Source organism: Perna viridis, chromosome 4, assembly GCF_037379345.1.
Source record: "Perna viridis isolate PV_CMFRI_1.1 ecotype Kerala chromosome 4, ASM3737934v1, whole genome shotgun sequence".
In the NCBI taxonomy this organism is placed as follows: domain Eukaryota; kingdom Metazoa; phylum Mollusca; class Bivalvia; order Mytilida; family Mytilidae; genus Perna; species Perna viridis.
In genome coordinates this window covers 46,662,232-46,687,562 of record NC_142448.1, presented here as the reverse complement: position 1 = coordinate 46,687,562, position 25,331 = coordinate 46,662,232, and the positions used below count along the sequence as shown (strand labels likewise).

Below are 25,331 nucleotides of genomic sequence, written 5' to 3'. Positions count from 1 at the left end.
TAATGAAAGCTAACGTTACGGAAATTAAACACATGTTTATTGATTGAAATCACATCGAAAAACCCTTCCCACTACTCAAACTACTTACCCGGGTACAATTTACTTGAATCCTTTCTGCTATTGTTTTGTTTTTTTCAGGCGTTCCTCGCTGAGAAGGATGATTGCCAGGGACCCATGGGTGCATACCGGGGATGAAATTAAGCACTATGCAACTAGAGACATATGTGGCTTGGAGTGAACAATGTGTGGACTTTATGTTTAAACCTGGAGATCGAAAACTGAACAATGGTGACCTAACGCCTGCGGATGTTTCAGGCAATTGATCAGCTGTAATTCAGATGTTTACGAATTGGTGATTAAACAAAACTGTAAACTTATTATCCAACCAGGAAAGACGGATTAACACGATTATTTCCAATTTACTAACTTTAAAAGTCTTAAAATCTTTTTGTATATATTGTTGTTTCTCATTTTTGACATATATAATAAAACTCCGTCACAGTATAGATATGGCGAAATCTGGCAAGGTATGGGGTCACGATTTCCAGTATTGTACGTCGGATCAAATCAAAATTTTGTACTTTGTTGCGTTACCGCAAGAAGCATGGGTAGACCATCTCATGCCAACCATGAGTGCTCGTTTCTTTTCTATCACCAGTTTGGGTTTCCCTAAATATTCATATATAAATAGCTATTACGCTATAAAAAATATGCTATCAGTTTGCTAACATTAATTTTGGCCGCACTCCTTTGATTACTGCCCCAGAGGGTGATGGGATGCGACCTGGCGTAAGTGGATCTCGTGAACTTTATTTCTCTCTTGCTGTTTTGCCTACCAAGAGGAAACATAGCATCCACTGATACCAATCGTGCCCAGACTTGCCCTACGTTGCATCGGTATTTCTGATTATCTTGACAGGCTCCGTCAAATCAACATTATACTGAGACCATTTCATCCCATCATTCAGCCTCTATTAGTTGCCCATATTGAACGAGGTCTTTAATTAACCAAATATGAAGATATTCACAATTTTGAGCAATAATTGTTGCCTTTTTTCAAAAGTAACTAAAAGACTGATAGAAAAGGAAAAAAATTAGTAAATATTACTCTTTGATCCAATATTTGAGGTTTTCAAACAATATTCGCACTAGAAAAAAGTACCTAAATAGGTCTATATGCATTCCAGTCATAGCTTTCCATCTAATTTTGAGGTTTTCAAATGAAAATGAGAGTTCCTACTGACACTGAGCATGTACATGCATATTTAAGTTTATAGTACTTGTAAATGTTTCATTTAAATATTTTAGTTTAAATAGTTGTTTTTGAAGAAATAAAATTATTGGTTAAGTTAAGAGTTGTTCAGCGAAGAAAAATAAAAAAAATCTTTGCAATAAAAAAACAAGAATAAAGTACGTGTACGATCGTTTGTCCCCCAATGTCACTACATGTGCAAATGTAAGACAATGTGAGAATAGCTAATAATTGTGAACAGTTACGACAAAATCGAAACTTTTTGAATATGATTAATTCATTAAATTGGCGAATTACAATGTGTATAGATTTACGAGAACTGCACCAAGATACGGATCTAGATCTTTTTGCAGTTCAACAGAGCCGATTCTTCTGACAGTTCTAACGGTACAACAAATCTCGTAGAGGCGGCTCTTTTGATAGTACTAGCAGAGCTGGCTCTCGTAGAGCTTGACAGAATAAAAGCCGGCTCTGCTGCAACTGTCAGAAGAGTTGGTTGAAGAACTGTCCTAGAGCAGGCTCTTCTGAAAGTTTGACTGATAGGTTACAACTGATTTCATCTGTATCTTAGTTGTTTTTAGGGGAGTGTTGTATATCTACAATTTAAACCAGCTGTGTTTGTGTATATGATTTTAAGCTATGCTTATGATGGACGGGCCCAATGTGCGTCCACGAACTATCCTCAAATACTTCCTACAATACTAAATATGTATCGGTTCAAACACAATTACAATAATTGGTTAAGACCCAGAGCCGGATCCAGACACTTTAAAAAGAAGGGGTGCCACAGATGCTCATCAGAAAAAAGGGGGTGATAGGACATTGTTTGCCATTTTTTTGTCAATTGTACACATGAAAATGACAAATTTGCCAATAAAAAAGAGGATGCCACCCCCTGCACCCATGTGTGCATAATTCAATTGACAAAATATAAGAATTGTTCCAGAAACCTTCCTCTTTCAGATGTTCGTTTGAATTATCCTAATACATGCTCCGAATTGTCATGGTTGGAAATGTCTTTGGATCAAAATGCCCGGCGTAGGTAAAACATGTGGTACTTATAAACTTATAAACTACGGAAAATCTTAAAGATTTCTTTATTTTATTTCGTTTCGTGACATTTTGTTTTGGTTAGATTCGTTTTTATTTAAATTTTGACTTGTTTTATTCATTCTTTTTTCGATTTCTTTCGTTTTTCCTTTTAATTTTAATTCTTTTGTTTTCTTTTGTTTCAAATTGTTTCGTTTCGTTTTGTTTCGTTCTCGTTTTGCATTTTTATTGCGGTAATGCTGATTACGTCACTTCCGTAAACATCTGGGCCCCATATTTTAGACTGTTTTTGGCCATCTCGTTCTTGGAAAAACTATGATTCGATTTGTTTTTAAAATTGGAGCTTGCAAAAATTTTCTGAGACTGGTTTGATTCTCAATCACATTTACAAAGTATACGCGAATAAAGTTGTCATATCTGAAGGGTTCAAACCGACGGCTATTGATTTTTCTTGCCATTAGTTTACACAACCAAGTTGATAATACATTCATGCACTTAATAAAAAAATAGTAAACCGTATTAATCGGCGTAACATACGAGACAAAAAAGCGTCTCCGCACTTGTGCAATCCTCCGACAAGTTTCGTCACTTTCATCTAAATACTTTTTATTCATTCACAGTTCTGGTCTAACATTCTACATATAGGACGTCGCTGATGCTCCGTCCATATCTAATATTATTTTGTCTTCGTTGAATAGCGTCCGTACACATGACTTTACATATTGATGTTTCGCTTCCGTTGCATGTTTCAATTCATATTTGAACTAACTGTTTAAATACTAGAAATAATGACACAATGAATTTTATAAAAACATTGTCATGAGACTTCAGTGGAGATGTATATAAATGGAAATGTATGAATAATATATTGGAATACGCTATATTTAAAATAACAAATGAATCGTGTCAGTATATATATGATTTTACTTTATAAGCATAGTCAATATTCATATCAAATGATAGCTTGCTTTGGGTAAACAGAAACCTATTAAAACTAATCGAGTTACCTAAGATAATGCGCTTTGCTATTGCAACTCCCTTAACTTTCCCAATTCACTTATGGTAATCGAAATTACATAACGAATGTTTTCTTTATGGGACTAGATTTTTGTCGTCAGAGTATAAAAATGTTCTTATAAATACATGTACGTGGTATTCATAAATCCTTATATACATATACATTAAAAATATAAATAAATTATTATGAATTTATTGAAATCTTTCAAGCTTAATACTTTTGTAAAAAAAAATCTATGATATGAGTTAAGTATTTACCTACACTGTTTTTTTCTGAATTCTTGAACTTTTATAAACTACAGATCCGTCGATCTTTAACTTTTGATATTTTGTTGTTTGTACACTGCTATTTGTTGTTTTGATAGATTTGACATTTACATCTTTATCAATATATAGTTGAGGTCTTGTTTGTTATTAATTCGATAAATTTATAATAAAGTCACGAAACACGAAAGAACTAAATTGAAGCCTTTTAGTATAATGAGTATTACACGCACGTTACAAATAAGGTTGATAAGAACTAATATTTTGCACTTCAAATTCAACTGAAAATAGTTTATAACACCACTGGTTCGTCACGAATGACAACATTGAAATGTTAATCTGCTACATGCGTAACATTTAAGAGAAAGAAATATACTTTTTAACAGTATACGTTTTACTTAAACTCTTATTTTATATTTGTTCTCAATATGTCAAACTATAATGCCCAAGGGAGGTACGGAGGACTGAAAGGACATTTAAACTATATTAAACTATAATTCGGTTATATGTTCTGTCATTTAAGATATCTGTTAGACGTTTATACGATTGCAGGTCGAAGTGGCTTGAATAAGGCTAGACCTATCTAAACTCTAACAACTGGTTTATTTTATTACTAAATATTTGTTTGACGTTAATATGATTCCAGGAGGAGTTGGCTTGAATACTCCAAGCCCTATTTGAACTCTTCATTTAACTAGTCACTAATTGTCAAAGGTCTCTATGTTAACACTCTGCCATTTTGTGTTTGAACCCAGTTCGGGTCTACATTTTTATCTCCTTGACGTTTCAATCTCATTGCAAGGTATTTAAAGGTTATCATATTTTAAAAATGTATTCCTTTTCTATCATGAAATGATGGTGATAACAAAAACCTACACGAATGAAAACAATTGACTAATATTATGCCACAATTTAAACAAAAATCCTCGTTAATATCAACATACGTTATTGAAGTTTTTTTCTTTGCAATTTTGATTTTTTTTATATATATGTCATTATCCAGATCATAATGTTGATGTTTAAGAAATACCAAAGGTTAAAACGTTCAAATTGATTCATAATTTTATACGATATCAAAGACGCTACCTTGAGACAAAATACCAATTGTGTAGTTTTACCTTTTTCAAAACCTAAAGCTATTCAAAATATTTGGTTATATGATGACTTTTAAGGCAAAACAACACCATGCCCAATTAACATCTATTAATCTGCATGATTAGTTAAGTATTTTTGAACCCAAGTTAGTGTCAACTTTGTCACCTAAATAATTAATTTTACATATACAAAGAAATGTTTGAAGTATTCAAGAAATCAGTATATATACATGTATCCTACAGTCTGGATGGTAAATGAAATCTCGACAAATACGTCTGCATTTATGTATTCATCATTCTTATTTCTACCAACTATATTGCAAACAATATACTTGTAATACAGATTTGGCAAGTCTGACTTATATCCAATCTAATTCATTTGTATGTGAGGAAATTGTGAAATGATAATATATCAAACATGTTTCAAATGAGGATAACAACGAAATTACCGAACACTTATCCGATCAATAATAAAGTCAAGTTTAATCCCCTGTGTTGGTAAAATCTGTCTTTGTTTTAAGTTAAAGGTATATTATATTATATAAGCAAGCAAAATACAATGTATTTACGAGATTATCACATCTGATCTCTTTGTTTAATGTATTTTCTGACCCATAGAATTCACTTGGGGTAGTAATTTAGTACGTAGAACAACGTGTTTGAAAAATAAGTGGTATAAGACAGCTAGACTTATTAAGGATTTCATTAATGGATTCTTATTGGTTCATCATCATTTGATGGCAACATGGAGTATCACTTGATAACGCGCATGATGAAAACGTTCAATATTTATAAAACACTTTGCTGAAGTGACTGCTGATGGACCAAATGTCACCGGAGTATTATCCGACCAAGTAGTCACAAAATCACAAATTCGAAAGTGCTTAGACATTCCCTTCAAGTTACATTCCGGATTTGCATTTATACTTTTCTGTACTTTGGATTCTTGTTTCAATATTTGGTTGTGAGATCTCAATAACCACTTCTAATGTTTCCATTATTTTACATTTTACAAAAGTAATTTTTGAACTTACATACAATTGCAAACCTGGAAAATTAGGTTTTCAAAAGCATACCTCTAATGGTACGATGACCATAGAAATTCTTCATAAAATTACTTGAGTTAATAATATAGAAAAACCACAATTTTACCTATTCCCCTTACTTACAGAATGGAGGCAACATTCTCACACATGTAAACAATATTCACACACTTTTATAGTAATTTGCAAATTTGATTTTAAAGTACATATTCTCTGCTTTATTGTGACAACCTTTGATTAAAATACATACAAATTATGCACTTTCATTGTTTAGTTCTAGGTTCAGTGTGTATTTTGGTATTACATAGGGATGGCAATTCGACCCATAGGTGGTAAGTGAGACCTGAATGCTTCTGGTTGCAATTTATTTTGGATGTAGATATTTATTTGGTGGTAACTCTGTTGATGACATGTTACTCATTGAAACACGTTAATTCACAAATTTTCAAACTTTGATACCAATTTTATGCATGGAAGATCTGTATAGTTTAAATTAAAAGATAAAACATAAAGGGATGTAAATCAGGTCCTTATTGTTGACTTGAACAAAAACTCATTAAGACAGTAAAGTTTTGTCTTAGTCATACACGAATATCAGTATCGTATTGGGATTACATACCCTCCGTGGTCCTTCGTGTACAAAATCAAAGTCATACTATACACAAGCTTTCGTATCGAGCTACACTTCTTACAATTAGGTTTCTGTAGCAGGGTTATATTGTCACAAGATTGAAATTATCATTACAGAAGTCATGAACTCGTGGATCGTTACGGCGTATCCGTCTGCAATAGCCGGAATTTCCCAGAAAAGCTGAGAGCGGTTACCTATGTTCTCAGTTTTCTGTGGAGTCCCTGTTGTTCATTTGCTTTTGTTTCTTTGTACGCTTTATTTTGGTTATTTCATGTTCTTTAATGTGTGTGTCTGTTTTCCTTTTCTTGTCTTTATCTTTGGATAATATTCTTTTGATTTCTGCTCGAATCTTGGGTCCTTTGATTTCGTTTTGTAGAACAAAGGGTATCCATACAAATATCATATTAGTTAATTTTTATATAATATCAATTACATACTCTCAAAAGCTTAAAAGGTACAAACGTTGAAAGAGCATTTTAAAACTATACCCTAGGCAAGAGCATCATAGTAATAAGTATCATTAAATTTTGCAGCCATGGTGACATTTAAAGTAATTAATGTTTGCATAGTTAAAAGTATACAATTTGTCGAACAGCTATTCAACAAAAAAGAGACAGTTCCAAGGATAAAATGTTAATTACGAACATTATTTTATGTTTATTTCTACCGACACGCCGTGTTATATTTACTCTGATATCTTCCAGAAGTCTCAAAATTGCCTACTGTATTCCCTACGCGCAATGCATTCACGAAAAAGATACACAAAACAGACATTATTCATTTAGATGAATTCCCATATAATGTTTTATTATTAAGTTTCTTTGGTCAACCGATCAATGAAAACCTTGCCATTTTCTACTTAATTGATTTATATTCATAACCATTCAGGAAATAAATTAAAACTAGTCTCAATGGGGTCGGAAAATGCAATATAAGTATTAGCTAGATTTTGGGATTGTTAATAAATGTTATTTATATTCGTGGTATTGAATACTGATGCTAATGAACTCAGGAATAGCTTGCTTAAAAGAAATAAATGTTTTTTGTCCAGGTCATTACTTAATAACATTCACTACACCACAATGTAATTTCGATCATGTTCTAGTTGATATTAAAAAGATAGTGATTGTAAAGTTTCGTAATGCTTCAGAGCGAGTTAAGGTACGTTACGTTATTGCACAGTCTTGATATATTTTCAACGTTAAGGTTAATAGGGGATATTCAAACTATATGCATCTTTTGTACTTTTATCAAACTGAAGTCGTCATGATTGATTCCCAAATATGTAATATGTTTTGATCTATTATTTAAGTTTTGAATATTTCATTTATTATCATTCAAATATATCCTATATTTTCATACCAAATTAGTATTTGTTTTAAAACCTAAATGCTCTAAAATCATATAACATTTTAGAGAACCAGTTATTAACTCCTTTTCGACTTTAAGTCGTTTATGAAGAAGAGCATAGTCAAGTGAAAACGGTCGTACAAAATAAATATAAACACACAACAAAGAGTATTCAATAACTAAAATAACAGGTTCATGAACAACTATCGATTGTCATTGTGCAGATGGATACACCACACTGGTTATGATAACAACAATAAAACGTTAGTAGCAACAGAATACACATAGTCCTGTTCAAGAATCCTATTTGTAAGAAGTCTTGTACGGTACAAGAACATTACGAATTGTTTCTCTTGCATAACGCGTATGGGTTAGTCTTGATTTTTCCTTTTTTTTCTTAGAATTGACTAATATATTAAGCTGAAAGTGTCAGTAGTCTGAGGTTTGGTGCGCTGTTAAACTTTGATTTCACCCAACCTTTCGTTTGAAATGTCTGAACCAAATCAGGATCATTGCGGCCCCAGCTACTCCGGTAATGTAATGGGTGATGGAATGAACATGAAATGGGTGGTGGAATGAATATGAAATGGGTGATGGAATGATCATGAAATGACGAAATGAAAAATGGGATGAGGCACAAGAATAACAAGATCGACAAATTTTGATTGCCACTGGAAATAGGGAGACGTGGGCAGAGTCGGGCAACTTAGCCTCCTGGGGCGGACCCCTATGGTTCATACTCCAGGAGAATACCACAGTAAGGTTCTTTAACTTGCGAGGAACGTGACATCTTTCCCAACATGATGCACCACTGTAGTTTGTGGTCAGGTTTTCCGTATTATTGGCTTACGACCCCAGCATGTAACATGCCAGGTGTACCCCATTCCACCAGGCATTCTGTAGGCAGAGCGTCTTAGCCCCGGCCAGGGTTCTGAGCACTATTTAGGCGCCTCTTACGACAAGGTAAGCGTTGCTGAGGGTCTATTTTTTGACACACGGACCTGCACGGGGCGCTATATATTAGGCGTGATAAGATTGGCAGAAAAGGCCAGAGAATAACGATGCAAATTTGTTCCCATCAAAATGTCGACAGTTGTATGTTCTCCACACTGAAAAAAAAACATATTTCACTGTAAAAATATTCAAGCATTTTAACAATATTTTCTATTATATATTCCGAAGATGGTATCGTTCTTACTATGAATGATCTGTCAAGTAATACGTATTTGTATGCAAGTGTTCCATTTTTCAAGAGTAACATCGCCATTTAATGTTTCATGAGTCGGGAATCCAGCTTAGCATAACAGATTGTAGAATAAAGAGTTTTAGAATCATATATTTCATTAATTGTCCCATATTGAGATTATACCAAGAAGATCTTTAGAATTTTCAGGATACTTCTACGAGAGGATTAAACAACAAAAGCAAAACAATGCCTATAATGTTCCTATGGAAGATATAAGAAAACCGCAGATTTACACCTCCACTCCTGAATTTAACTTCAGAACTAGCATGCAGAATCGAACTGTTAAGATTTTAAGCAAGAAAAAGTATAATACGTAAATAATACTATTTCTTTATAAACAAAAACAAATATCTCAAAAACCATTTACAAATGACCTAAAATTGATGCTGATTTTGTTAGTAAGGAAATGAACTTATTGAATGCTTACAAAGCTGCATGATATAGCGGGGTATTTAAAATACTGACGTAATTATAAACCTTTGTCATTCAATGAAAAACAGTTGTTTTACTGATGTAAATAAGTAATGTATTTTAAAATAACCATTTTAACATTATTTCCCTGTAATAGGACTAGTAAAATACCAATAAAAATTCGAGTATTACTTCTTATAATTGTTTGATGTGTCTCAAATATGTTTTGGCAAAAGACAAGAAACTACAGCATTAAAACGTAAAAGTTTATACATAAAAAGACTCTTTTGAACTTTTACAAATTACAACTTAAAAACTATTTCTTTCTATTGTCATTGACAACAAAATGTTTAATTAATTACCTCCAAAGCATCGCCCTTAATACAGCCTGAACTGCCCTTACAATATCAGAAACCCACTCCAATATTGGGAAAAGCCAATATAGTTTTTTTTGCAATGTTATCCGGTTTCCGATCGGTGTCGTTCGGAAATTCATGACTTCAACGGAATTTTCTGTTTTTACCTTAAGTGAATTATTAATGAGTTGCAGAAGATTGTAAAATACGATTTAGAAAATAAAATATTGGTTTAGAAATTTATTCAGTCCAAGGAGGTAAAATAAAAAAAAAATAAGCGAAAACTTTGCATATTTTCATGACAAATCTTCATGGAAATCATTAACCTATCATCTCACCCTCTATGAGCTGCATGCAATGAAATCTAACCAGTAGACCTTAAGGATGAATTTAAAGATTATAGAACGAAGTCTTCATCACAACAATGGAACTTACTCTCAAGACAAAAAGAGTAAGTCACGTCGGTGTAACCTTTCAAAATGCCAGTTTGTGCTTCATAATAAAGCCAAGACCTGCAGTTATTTAATGACGTACCATTGCGTAGTGATTTTTATATTGCTGAAGTATAATTAATCGGCTAATCAAGTTAGACTTCGGCGTTGCCCAGGTCAACATAATTAGCCTTGGACCTATAACTAAGATATTTTGAAAATCACTTACTTATTAACAAGATAACAGAAAATCTGTGCCCTTCTGTTTTCCAACTTCTCCATACATTTGATGAGGAAAAACACGAAAACAGATTATCAAACACAAAAGCGTGGTCAGGAAATATGTAAAGAAAATGCTTAAAACAAAAAAGTAAATGTCTTCTTATTATTCCTTTTTTAAACCCTTCTTTAACAGAGATATTGTACAATCATAAATTGGTAGAATAACAAACATGTGACAGACAAAATTGCTTTTTAACAGGTCCCGCATAGTTTTAAGAAGTTACTATCTCTATGTTAATGTATACCGATACATCCAATTTGGGTCATCATAAATAAGTGCTTTGTGACACCTTTCTCATTTATTTTTCGTAGTTTCATTATCTTTTATTTTATTCTCTCTATTTTACCAATTTCTCGTTCATTCTATGGTCGTATATCACGCTGAACAGAATATATTGGAAAGACTGATATAAATTGTTTCAAAATTAATCTTGTAAATATTATCTAAATTCTCTCGGTTTGAGGCTTGTTGATTTAAGTTTATTAAGTGTTAGCCTTCCTTACTATATAACATGTCTTTGATTATAAATAAATGACATTGCATATTTAAGAAAAGAATCTTTTTGCATGTACAATAGACAATTGTTTGAAATCTTCTTTTCTTATATCATTCATTTTATAACTTCTAAAAGTTCTTTACTTTCGATTTTTATTCAAAATGTTCTAAGGGAATCTAAAACAATAAATGCAGTCAAATTGAGATGAATACACTTGCATGCATGTTTGTTTAACCAGGGTGGGGTATTTTTAGATACGTGAAACATAGTTTAGTATATCATTTCAGTAACTGGAAAACAAAGAAGTGTCAAACTTTAAATCTTCGTCTCTTAATATTACCACAATGTTAATAGGGTTTTCACGCAGAATTATTGAAAATGAATATATTGTTGAACATAAATAAGCATGCAGTTCAAATTTTATATGACGTGACTGTTCTTTTAAACCTTTTGCGGTTAATGTTTTGAACATCTTTATCTGTGATAAGCTATTATATATTGCTTTAATAATTTAAAGATGAAAATTCAAAAAAAAAAAAATAATAATAATAAATGAATAAATAAATAAAAATGAAATTAAAAAGAATAAAAAAAAACCCACCCTATTTATAGTTGTAGTATAAAATTGTTCTTATAGAGCAATTTGAATGAATTAAAATGTATAAGTCTTCCCATAGAACATTTTGTTGAACTAATTAAACAATTTTGATCATAAAAAGCGCTTTCTTTTCATGATAGGAGAATTAATCAATGCAATTTAATAACCGATACTTAAAATTATAATTGATTAATCAATTAGTAACTTACTCAGAAAGGAACACGCAGGTAAACAATTACCTTATATGATGAAGAATGTGAGATACCATAAATTTGTAGGACGGAATTTAATTTGTTAAATGAAATAAGTATGTGAACAGAAGGCTCTGTCGTCACCAACAAACAAAAGATAGCATGGAAAAGCAAAACAAAGTTATTTTTTTGTGTAAAATCATAAAGAAGATAATAATTGTGATATGTATAAATAACATGAATATCGATTTACTCAGTATTGCGTCATGATTAAAAGCAGAATATGACTAGCTTATTCACACATTCGGAATTGACTCCAATATCAAACATGGGGAAATTAATTACCTTGGTGATTTAATACAGATATAATTCTTTCATTTGAGAAATTGAATCCTGTTGATGCTCTTATTTGCAGTGTATTTTTATTGTTATACGAGACAAAATTTAGGTAAATGAAGTGATAGTTAAATTCAATTAATTTTTTTGTAATACGTTTTTACTTGGACTTATTTCTAGATAAAGAGATGAATGTACGTCCTACTGTGGACCCTTGTAATCTTGGCGGTTCTATATATGGAGATACCTCAAAGGACATGCAGTTCATGAATTGTATGTGATCTGAAAACCATTAATCAGATAACAAATATTGTGAAAATACAGTGCAGTCGCTGATATGTAAAAGCGAGGAAAGAAAGTGAATTAAAGAACTCTGATTTAATTAAAGGCAATAAGAAAGCTGATATACGTTGATATTCCGACAATAAACTAGGCGCAATTTGTTTACATTGTTTCATTTAGTGTGGTTAATAGGTGACAATTTGTAGTGAACAACCATGTCTTTTGACAAATGTGGGCTTTAATTTAAGGTTCTTTCGTATTGCCTGTTTGCACTAGTCTTCTACTTATTTTAAATGAAAATATCGATTTTTCATGACCAGATATACTGCTTCATGTTCTAATCAGCTGTAGCATAATTCTTTTGTTTCACTTCAGTTTTCATTGTTCCAGTAATCCGATATTTTCGTTGAAACAATTTCAATGGCGTGATTGTTTAATGAAAAGACATTATGCGTTTATAATTTTGACAATCAAGTCTTGAGAAAAAAAGCTAACTAATAATTCTAGATGTGATGGAATTTTCAAGTAAGAAAAAAATGGATAACATATCAGAATGTTTAATTCCAAAAATAACACAGTTCTATCTTAATATGCCTTCCGAGTATGGCAACATTTTTCATAGAATTTAACAGACGTATGTTAGTGTTCAAGGGGTTATAAAGCTATGTATCTCTGTCCTCTGAATATTCTTTATACATGTGATGCGAGTCAATCAGAGCAACTTGTGACTGAAGCGGATCTAGACAAAAAAGTAAAAAGTGTGAAGGAGAAGAAGCAAATTCCAAAACTACAAGTATTTTATAAAGATGGACATTATTTTACGTTAAATAATGCTGAATTAAGAGTGTGTAGAAAACTTCAAAATGATGGAATATGTCCACGAATTAAAGTGGAAAGAGTTCCAGAATATAGAATACCAAAAGGCATACTAGATATGATGGTCATACCTAAACCGGACGTAACATTCACACTTGGTATGTATGTGTCACATGGTTTTACATATAAGATGATTTTTTTTTCGAATTTTACACTCGTAAAATAACATAATTTAACTTGTGACATGAATCACCAGCAAGTTTGATTAACATTTTTTATCTATCGTTAATTTTGCTTTTGTCGGAGTCGTCATTGCTGATTAACGCTGTCTATGAGATCTATGGCAATATTCAATTTGGGGGCTACAATATTGTGGATATAATGGTTTAGGAACATTTTCCTTGAAGAAAAAATTGTATACAATCTATGCATTTCTCTAAGTCTATGAAGGTTATGGACAGTTTTCAACATGCTGCTTAATAATTTAGAATTATTGCTACCAAACTTAGGAATTTCATGTAACATTCTTTAAATATATTTGTATGTTAAAGCTTGTACGTTGTGTTCTGTGATCAGCAATATCAATAATTTTTTCGTAAAACCCAGCTAAAAAATTACATTGTTCTTCCGAGTGGATCGATGCTAAAATAATTATATCATAAATCGAATTCCTGATTTAGTGATACTAGCAAAACACTATATGTTCAATCAATGTTGAAACAATCATGCAATTAGTCGCATAGACTGTAAACAACTACCGACAGCGGAGGAACGTAGAAAACGTTGACTTATTAAACTAACTTGAAGTAATGTATATTCATTCACTTAAGTATTCCTTTCATTTTGTGATACAGTGTTATCTTTACTTGGCTTTCCCATAACTTCCGTTTTAAGCATACGTGTTTATGATTCAATACAATGAATCTGCCTTCTTGATGTTGTTTTTTGTTAAATTAAGTGAAAGAAAGAAAGCAAATGTTATAAAGTAAAGGCAAAGGAACTTATGCAAGTATGAGATGAACTCTTTAAGTACAACGTATTTGATAATGAAGGGGATTAGGCAGCAGGCTAAGCCATTTCAATCCCATATATCGCTACCTTTTAAGAAATTCTACCCTTTATAAATTACTCTTTTCTCGTCACGGCTTAATTATGGGAAAACAATTTTTCACTCACTCAATCACCAGCCTCACTGAGTAATATCCATGATATTGACTTCTGATTAAACCAATTAAAAATGCTCAAAAATATTCCAATGGAATGTTTCCACCAAATTTGTTCATGAAAAAATATAAATGCAATTAAATCTGTAATAAAATAAGAAAAAAAGAAATCGTTTCCGCATATGTAAATACATTTTTGGATATGAAGTATATATTGATGCATTTTTCATGTAATTGGTGAAATTTATTCCGATGTTTGTTTTACAAACAAAATAATAAAATAGTGTTAATTGTTTAAGTTTAAGGATTATACATTAATAAATAATAACCTTTCTCCAATTTGTTTTCTGAAGTGCGATTGTAATACATTTAATACTTACTAGAGTGGGCAAAAATGAAAAATTGATAAGAATATGGTTAAGTACGATTTTTATCCAGGGAATATCGCAACGGGAGCTTAACTTTTAACATTTTGTCTTCGGAATACAATAAATATCGAGTTTCCAATAATATTGTCCTTTTTGAACAGGACACACATATTAGTAATAAACTAGTTCCCGATATGGTCATGCATCTTCATACATTTAAAAGTGTCATATGATCAGGTCAATCAAGACAGTAGACAGGAAATAACAGAAATATACATGTATACATTGTTTATTTAGCATTTATCGTTCGATGATGTTTTTTCACAAAACTTTTAGTATTGCCTCAAATATATCTTCTGTATGAAATTGAACATTTTTAAAAATTTTCTTTTAGATCTACATCAAATAAATGATAAAAGGCTTTCGTCGCATGTATTCGATTTCACCTTTTTGTCACATACAAGTTTTTTTTTATTATTTTGTCTAGTCGATCGAAAACCTGCTTATGCTAATACCCAAAAATTCTGGACCCATTTAGTTAAAAGATTTAAAAACTGAAACTGTTTTCCTGGATACAAAACTATGAAGTCAAGGCATCCGTTTTAAAGACTCAACATTTTGTCCATTTAAGATAATAAAAATGTAACTACATCAACTGATTCAAAGACTACGTGATTAATTTCATTATAAATCAACATTTTGATAATCTCTGTTTTCTTTCATTATTATCATGCACTTTTCTTTTTATGCCATGAGAGGTTTTTTTTCCATCGACTGCATTGCAATATTACGGAAGCCGGTTAGGGTCATTTGAAAAAAAATAAAGAGTCGAAATTACGACATAGCTAAGTCGAAATTACGACATACTATGTCGAAATTACAACATAGCTATGTCGAAATTACGACATAATATGTCGAAATAACGATATAGCTAAATCGAAATTACGACATAGCTAAGTCGAAATTACGACATACTATGTAGCAATTACGACATACTATGTCGAAATAACAATATAGCTATGTAGAAATTACGACATAATATGTCGAAATAACGACATAGCTAAGTCGAAATTACGACATAATATGTCGAAATAACGATATAGCTAAATCGAAATTACGACATACTATGTCGAAATTACGACAAAGCTAAGTCGAAATTACGACATACTATGTAGAAATTACGACATACTATGTCGAAATAACAATATAGCTATGTAGAAATTACGACATAATATGTCGAAATAATGACATAGCTAAGTCGAAATTACGACGTAGTTAAGTCGAAAATACAAGATAATATTTTGATATTACGAATTAATCGCGCAGGACTGTCGCGGGATTTCCGGAAAACGAAGCAATGGCGACCGGTGGAAAGAAGGAAGGTATGTAAATGATATTTCGATATTTTACGCATTATTATGCCATTGCAGAATATTCATGTATGTATCATAATGTCTATAGCATATCTCTAGATGATACTACTTATATCTTTATGTTGTAAAATGTAGACTAGTTCGTTACCATACAGAGCATTTTTTATTCCCCAGTTGTTCTCCGAAAAACTACATTTCATGAAATTAGTCTGTCGCATGCGTTTATTTTCAACGAATTACACATTGCTTTAAATGAGTTTTATTTGGAAGAAGCGTTTAGTTATTGATAAAAAACGTGCATAGATGTGAAGATATAATGTATTTGGGTAAGTATGGACATTTCATATACCCTAAAAACCCTAAAAAATCAATGTCACCGACAATAAGTGTGTGATTTAAAGACCTGTACTAGATTAAAGCTCACACTGTCACGTTTTGGCTATCTCGTTTAACTACGTTTCCATATAAATATAGTGAAACGGTAATAGATGTATCAAATGGAATCAACGCGTACTTAAAACGGCGATATACGTAACTATACGTAGATTGATACGTGACCAGTCCGGTTTGTATTGGTCTGCACAAAACAAACGGTACGAAAATTTAAACGTACTAAAACTTAGAAAAGGGTATCGCAAATGTATCAATGCGTACTAAAAGCGTATTAATGCCTAATACAACAGAAATCCAAAGGTATGAATGCATTTGAGCACGTTCTGTTAGGTTTTGTTAAGTTATGTTATGTTAGAAGATACATATTTTAGGCTTTACTATACAGAGGTATTATTGCGCTTGTCGTGCGTTTTCCTTCACATTTACCACTGACGACATTGTTACTAAGTAAAAATCCACGTTTGACAGAATTTTCAACATTGGTTGCATAAATCTGCAATACTTAGAAAATATTGTGAACTAGAAGAGCACGGTTTGCCAATTTCGGTTCTGTTTGCATAAACAAAGATTGAATAGAAAGATTGATTTTGTGCTTCATCTTTACTGATTGGTCAATATAGGTCTCGGAATAATAACAGAATAACCATGTAAATCTGAGGAATGTAATTATGAACAATTATGTTATAAAGCAAATTTGAAAATTAGTTACTTGAGCTTTTGTTTTGCTGATTTATGAGTATTTCACCAAAAAGATTAAGTTATGTATGACGTTTCAAGCGATATTTGTAAGTTTAAACACGGTTACACGTGATAGTACGTAGAATCTACGTACAAAACTTTAAAGCGTATCATATCGTACTAAAACGTATTTGAAACGCACCTCACCGTAGTTCAAACGTACTGAATCCTAGCGAAACGGAGTAAAATGTACATGTACGTGACAAAACGTTTTGAAACCTAACACAAAAACCTGAATCGTCCGTAACATAGCGTAAAAATTCGTAGATAAATGTGAAAAAGTGTTTAACAGCTTAACAGTATAATAATTATTGTCCCTTATAAATGACTGATAAATGACAAAAAATTAAATAAACGTAGCAAATTAAAACGTACTAAAACCTAGCTGGCGAAACGTGACAGTGTTACTGGGGAATAAATAGTAGATAGAATATCACACAGCAAAGTTGGGCAACGGCCAAAAAAATATACATATTTTTTTTATTTCTGGTAAGATTTTGAAAAAAAAAACATTATGTTCCTCAATAAAATCTCTGCCTTGGTTTTTAATTAGATTTTTGATAGTTCTTATGGTTTCCGAGTAATTAAGGGTCAAAAGGGCCGAATTTTCATTTTTCATTGGAATTTAATGATTTCTTCTCTAAATGTAGCTTTAATCCACGGCTTTCAGTAATATGGCAACGGATTTGATGTATCTTAAATCGTTGTAATGCCACCTTATAGAGGCCAGAGTTGGGAAACATGTATGACCAAAAGTTTAATTTTTGATTCTTTGTCTGATTTGGGAAAAAAATCATGCAATGTTTTTTTCAAAGAATGCAGTATGTACTACATGTGACAAAGATGCGTAGACAATCCACAATTCGCTTCATGTGTCAAGGCAAATTACTGTTCATATAGGTCCCTCAATGTTCTCTGTTGTATCATGCTACACTCGGCGTAGCTTTTTAATAAAAAAAAAATCATTATGGCCCGGCAAATTTGGAAATATATATTCTGGCCTCCATACTTGATCAGTAGATAGATCTCGGTTACTCGTAGTACAACAGGATTATTATGAATTAGGTCACCTTGACCTACATTTTCTGCTAGAGCGACTTGATTAAAACGATCGGAGGCATGCTTGGCTCCACGTGCTTGGCTCATAGACACAACTTCTAGTTTTATAAAACATTGAAAGGGGGTGACCATTTCATGTATCCCATTATGAGAGGAGGCCTTGTAAGATTTATTGAATAAATGATTTAAACCGGAATAGTTCGAAAACTACAAAAGAGTTAAGTTATGATTCCAAATTAGAACTTCTTATGTACGAAACAGTTAGGAGTTTAACAAGCTTTATTTCATTAAAATAGGTCATATTTACTCATGATTTGTGGGGTAATTATTGAAGTGAAACTTTGGGACGTAAAACTCGGCTAAATGTCCACAACTTGAGGATAGTGAACCACATTCAATTTTATTGGGCGTTTCTTTTCCTTGACACTATTAACCCCTTGTAAATCTGGTACATATCGACAAGACCTACAAAATGAAATGTATTTTTGTCGTAGCTTTTCTCTTTATTTCATATCCTGGCGTTTTATTTTTCCCATTAGTACTTATATTACTTTATATATAAGTACTAATCAGTGGCGGATCCAGAAATTTTCATAAGAGGGGCCCACTAAACAGGGCCAAACATTGGTCCCTCTCTGGATCCGCCACCGCTAATGGAAAAAAATCGTAGAATCAAGTGCCTGATATAAGTTAATTTAAACATGAACCCCTTATGCTAGGTCAATGATACTTGGTATATAGTTGCATTAGCATCACTTGATCACAAATTCAAAGCCGTATTATGCATAAATCCCCAACAGTCATGATCAACCGACTTTTAAAATTTAATGGTTTTTCTGCTTACATCAGTTGAACATGAACAACGTATATGATAGGTCTATGATATTTAGAATGCAGTTCCATAGGCATCACCACATCACAAATTGAAAGCCGCTTTATTCATAAACATGCTCCACTCCACCCAAATGTTTTTGATAAAGAATCGTAACTGTCTTTATTGTTTTTGTCTAGAATATCATTAAGTTCAAGATCACAAGAAAGGACCCTATGACTTATTTTCGCAAAATAAACGAGTTTCTTTATTAAAAAAAATAGAAATGGCACAAATTAATAAAAGTTTATCCTTTGGATTTTTTAGACATCATATAAAGACATTACGATTGCTAAATTCTATGAAATGAATATGTTTTTTTTTGCTTTGAGAAAAATTGCTTCTCGAATAAGAATGGGTGAGGGCAGTAAGTCCAAATATAAACGTCGCGTTTAAAAAATGCAGAATAATGACCGAAAAGCTAAAGGTAAAACATGATACTCTAAGTTGTATTGTGGTAAGGTTAGCACCCTCCCCCCCCCGATATTTACATTTGCTAATTTTAACGATCTTTGGTTTTCAGAGGAACCATAGTATCCGGAATTGAATGGTGATGACAACAAATATGTTCTGGATGACCATTTTAATGAAAAAAAATTGCAATTTTTTAGGGAAATTTTTACGCTTGTTTGGATTTCAACAATATTTGGTTTACACCGGCAACATGGTATTTTAAGTTAAATGAGGATTATGAAAATTTTGTAAATGGCTTAAGCCTTGCTTTGTTGCTTAGTTTATAGGGCATTGTTTGCCGTAAGCAATTCAGGCTTTTGTGAGCCTCTTGTTTTTTACATTATTGAATACAAAAAATTATTTGTTTCTTTACATTTAACAGGGAGTCCAGATATGGATATAGAGAAAGAAATTATTTCCTTCTTAAAGTTAAGAGGCTATACTGATGACCAAATTAAAGTCTTGAATGATAATAAGTTGGTAAGTGCAAATGAAGTACCATAGTAATGAGGGGTGAACAGTTGGGCCCTTTCACCCTTCTTCCTCTACTCCTCTTCTCCCTTTCCTGCCCCTCTTCTCAAAATTCATCACTTTTCTCCCTCTATGCCCACCACCAGTAATTAATTGCTCCCACTATCATATCATAAGCTATATGAAAATCATGGTTTATCTACCAAAAAATTACATCCACTTCAGTATTAAAGTAATACATGTATTCATGGTTTTTACCCTTGCTTTCTTAAATTTTATTAAGCTTCAAATGGTTATAAACATTACTGGCAGGGGCAATGTGCTAGAAATAGATCAATATATGTTTTCCCATGACTAGTTATACCCCCAGCAAACAAATTTTGGGGGTATATATGAATCACCCTGTCTGTCCATTGAAAAGATTGCCATAAGGGCAGTTCCTTCTGAAAACCCCTTCTTGGATTTTGATGAAACTTTAAATAATTATTCTCACATATCACTTACGGGCTCACAATATGTCTAGTCTAATATGTTAAGGACAAGTTGATCCCAGAGGTAAAATGCCCTTCTGACAAACCTTTTTCCTGTGGTAGTGGTAATCACACTACTAATTTTGAAACCCTCACATTTCAAAAGATACATTCAAACTTTTTTTTTTTGCATAATGCTAAAAAAACATAAATGGTCTTCCATTCTGAATGCAGAAAATGAAACTGTATTAGTATCCACTCAATCTTTTGTTCCCAATGCACAGTGAACAGCCACGGTATGTCTCTTTATACCCCTGAAAACTTTTGGGGTATATATAAATCACCCTATATGTCCATCTGTCTCTCCACATTTTTTGTTAGCGCAACTCCTCTAAAACCACTGCACAGATTTTATTATACTGTACACAAACGAAGGACACCATATGGAGATGTGCATGAAGAAAAATAATTGAGCTCGAACGTCATTGAAGGGAGATGTACATGTAGTTCGACTTTTTCAGTCATTATGGGGAGATATATAGATATTGCCCTGTATATCTGTCTGTCTGTCCACATTTCTCGTAAGCGCAACTCCTCTTTAACCACTGCATGAAATTTGATGAAACTTAATACGAAGGAAGGACATCATATACTGATGTGCATGAAGGAAAATAATTATTCTCTGATATTATTTAGGGGAGGTAATTCAACTCTGACATTTTAGATATTCAAAATTAAAAGATGGCCTCATAAGCACAACTCCTCCTTGGAAATTAATGTTCAATTTGAACAAAGCAACAACCTTTTGTTGCATGAGGCATGCAGGGGTTATCGTTTGTGAGTAGGCCCATAATATAATTCTTTCTGTACTATGTCAGTAATGAGCAAGTATATTGGCTGTTGTTTTGAACTGATCTATTTATTTTTTATACACAAAATCCTGGGCTTACCTATACTTATCATGAATTTGATGCTGTCAAGTTCATGTTATGAATTAATTAGCTGAAAATGATACAAATAAATGTTGTTTTCTTGTAGATTGATCAGCATATACTTCAAACTATTCCTGATGGTTCTTTGAAGGAGTTTATTCCTTTAGCTGGAGACAAATTTGTTTTGAAAAATTCTGTGAGAGAGGGCTGAAGGGGTCAGCACAAGAAAAGAAATCTTCTTTCATGAAAACTTTGAGACGAAAACTCAACATACAGAAAAAACAAGAGTGATTCAGAAGAGGAAGAAGAGCCTACTAAAAGGTCCCATCTCTTTGGAAACAGAAATGCTTTAAAGCAAACTAGGAAAGTTGAAATTGGTTGGATTAATTTTGATGTAAGTAATACAACGTTCAAGCAAGTAAAAAAGAAAAATCGTTGCAGCAGAAGAAAGTTTGACCTTCCCAAATGCTTTAAAAAGAGAAAAAAATAGTTGCAAAAGCTAAAGCCATTTTTTCCCTGAAGGGAAAAGCAAACTAGGATCTTCTGACCAGTTTGAATTCCAACTTTGTGACTTTTCAGAGGATGTAATAGAAGGTGATGACTCCATTGAAGAATGGTATGAAAAAACTGGTGTTAATATTCTGAGATTTTATTTGGCCACAACATCAAAACTGCGAAAGATTTTAACAAAGAGAAATCAGTGTATAAAGGTCAATCAAAGAGAGTAGATTTATCAGATGATGACTCTACCAGATCCTAATATTTCTTGCAGTGGAACAAGTGAAACTGCAAATTGTATACTCTATGAAGTTAATGTTCCACCAACTTTACCGGAATATATTTTTGATTCTGAAACAGTAAATAGAGAATCTGTCACAGAAGTAGATCCTGAGATAGTTTTTAATTTGGATGGTGCCCTTGAAAATGAAGGAGTTGTAAATGACAGTGACAGTACTTTGCCATATGAAGCAGCAACTCCTCTTCCTAGTATTCAAATTCATCGTGTATCAATGTCCTTGATAGAGATGATTGGATATTTCAAAGATCCAGCAATATGTGACGATTCTCTATCAATTACAAGAGTTCTACCAAATGGAGAAACTGAAAAGGCAGAAGATTCAGGTGATGTATTAGGAGACTTATTAAGTGAGTTTTGGCAGTTGTTTTACGAGACCTGTACTCTTGGGAGAACAGTTAAAGTTCCAACACTACGCCACGACTTTGGTGAAGAAAAATGGAAATCAGTTGCACGTATATTGGTATATGGGTTCAGAAAAACTGGGTACTGGCCTATTCAGATATCAAAAACATTTCTGTCACAATGTCTTTTGGGTCATGAAAATCTTTAGAAGGAAGAGCTTATGAATAACTTTTATAATTTTGTATCTGTACCAGACAAATAAATTTTTGTTAAAGCATGTTCAAACTTTTCAGAAATAGACATAGATGATTTAATTGAGGCATTGGACAGTCATGAGTGCAAGAAAATTCCAAAAAATGACACTTTTAAAGTTATTCTGCAAGAAATATCCCACAAAGAGATATTACAATCACCAAGGTTTGTGATAGATTGTTGGAAGGATGTTTTTGCTAATAACTACATAAGATTAAAATCAATTGATCTAAATGGTATTTATGGACAGTTGGAACCAACCAATAAAAAGGTAGTACAGATCCTTCAGTTTCCAGATCCAATGGATGCACAATCATCAGAAGTATCTAATTACCTGAAGAAATATGTGAAGAACTTAGATGATGGAACATTGAAAAAATTCTTAAGGTTTTGTACTGGTTCAGATCTATTAATAAGTAGGTGTATTAAAGTGGAATTTGCAGTTATGCAGGGTCTACAAAGGAGGCCAATAGCTCACACATGCGGATGTATACTAATGTTATCCAAAATATATGAAAACATTATGAATTTCCGTTCAGAATTTGACAACATCCTAAGCGAGAACTTTTGGGTGATGGACATTGTGTAAACATATCATCACTTGGTGTTCATCATCATGTTGTTAAGTGAGAATACATGTTATTAGCGATGAAGATATTGCTGTATTTTTATACAACTCTTTTCTAAGCTAACTAGTTTTATGAGTGTATTTCCATTTTAATATCGTAATTGATAATTTGTCACAGTATTTCCTTTATCACAAAAAAAAATCCAAGTGTAAGAGAAAACTTTACTTGACAAAATTGAACTCAGCTCAACATTATCTACAAATATGATCTCCTTACAAGAATTATTCTTCTTTAAAATCAGAATTGAGGATTTTCATAGATTTAAATAAACCTTACAGTAGTTTGGGCTTAAGCTAAATAGCAAATGAGATGTTTGAAAAGACCTTGTGATCTTGTTGAATGTTTGATTTATTTAGTATGAACTCTAATTTCACTTTTTTTATTTGTTGTTTTATTTTACTTCATTTATCGATAAAGAATACATTTAATTTGCAATAAAGACATTGTTGCAATAATGTCAATTATGAACTTGTAAACATGTATGAATTTTACACCGAGTCTTAAAGCTAAAACTAAATAGCAATGAAGTATCGGCAGACCAGATAAGACTTCCGTCAATACATAAATATATATCAGATTGTACATTTGATTTGCAATAAAGACATTGCTTAATTTCAATCTTGTTAACATGTATAAATTTTGTATTGAGTCCAGTAGCTGAATCTAAATGGCAAATGAGGTACATACATGTATATATCTGTTTCTTATGATAATCTGTATTGTGTTCATTTCCCAGCTTTGACTGAAATTGTTGAGTGGGGGTATTCTTAGCATGATGTAGGGTTCGACATCTTGTTTAATTTTATTTGCCGAGAACACCCGGTTATCAATAAAGACATCGTTGCATTTAAATGTTATTTTTATTGTACTCAAAACAATCAATTGTGGTTGTATAATGCATTCACCTTTTCTGTATATTTGTCTGACATGTAACAACTTTGAACTTACATTTACCTCACTTTACCCAATGAGTCATGGGCGACCGCAGCAATTGAAAATAGTTTTGAGTTTAAAAGTGCATTTAAAGGCATTTCCCATTCCAAGGAGGCCTAAGGGTGCAGAAAACAGTTTTTATACCCCTAAACTGAAGTTCGGGGTATGCCAGTTTTGTTCGTCAGTCCTTCTGTCTGTCTGTCTGTCTGTCTGTCTGTCTGTCCAAATTTACATTATCTGTTAGTCCTTCTAGGACGATGATAATAGGCGTGCATTAGGATTATGTTGTTCTCCATTTATGGCTTTTATATGTATATGACCGCAGTCATATCCGACTGAACATGTGTAACAGGCAAGGCATATTTCTGTGTTTACTGTTTATTTTCTGTACCATCTTTTGTCAACTACCGTTTTTAGATGGTGACGTCCAGTTCTAACCATCCTGTTATATATTATATGGTGTTTACATATCACAATTAGTTAGATTTGCTCGTATTTCTAACAGAGTTTTAAATTTCAAAAAAGAGTAATCAATTGCAAGGCAACCAAGATTCTAGCGGAAATCAAAAGAATGTAATCCAAGGACAAAGACAAGGAATGGAAAACAGAGAAACACAACAAAGAAGATGATGTGACAAAAATAATACATACAAAGTAACACCAGTAAATGAGCTCCTATGTATGGACTGAAGATGTACCGTGATTCACCACCCGCATTGGAAGAATTGGGATTGATATTACATACGGTGAGGGTATGACTCTTTGCGGGTTTAAACTGGTCTGGAGCTAGCATGTTAGTTAACTGCTAGTAGTCCTTTTCTTGTACGTTTGTTTCCCGTATAAAGAGATGAAACTGTTTTAACAAGGGATTCTGGCGTTTTTGAACTGATTTAAGTTCGTTTATTTGTGTAACATTTTTCCACAGTGATTAGATTTTA

At 32.4% G+C, this 25,331-nt stretch overlaps 1 protein-coding gene and 1 pseudogene across 2 annotated transcripts in view; both read left to right on the top strand.

Annotated features, from left to right (window-relative positions):
- The first annotated feature begins 11,843 nt into the window (after positions 1 to 11,843).
- LOC148620298 (uncharacterized) overlaps positions 11,844 to 25,331 on the top strand; it is a 46,071-nt gene continuing 32,583 nt past the window's right edge. Inside the window, exon 1 of the mRNA XM_088581054.1 lies at positions 11,844 to 13,305. Coding sequence (XP_088437180.1) covers positions 12,996 to 13,305 — 310 coding nt within the window. The 5' untranslated portion in view covers positions 11,844 to 12,995. The remainder of the gene's footprint in view (positions 13,306 to 25,331) is intronic.
- On the top strand, positions 19,953 to 24,007 carry LOC148620299 (uncharacterized; annotated as a pseudogene). The gene is made up of 2 exons (XR_015921772.1): positions 19,953 to 20,045; positions 21,545 to 24,007. The product of XR_015921772.1 is annotated as an uncharacterized LOC148620299 (transcript).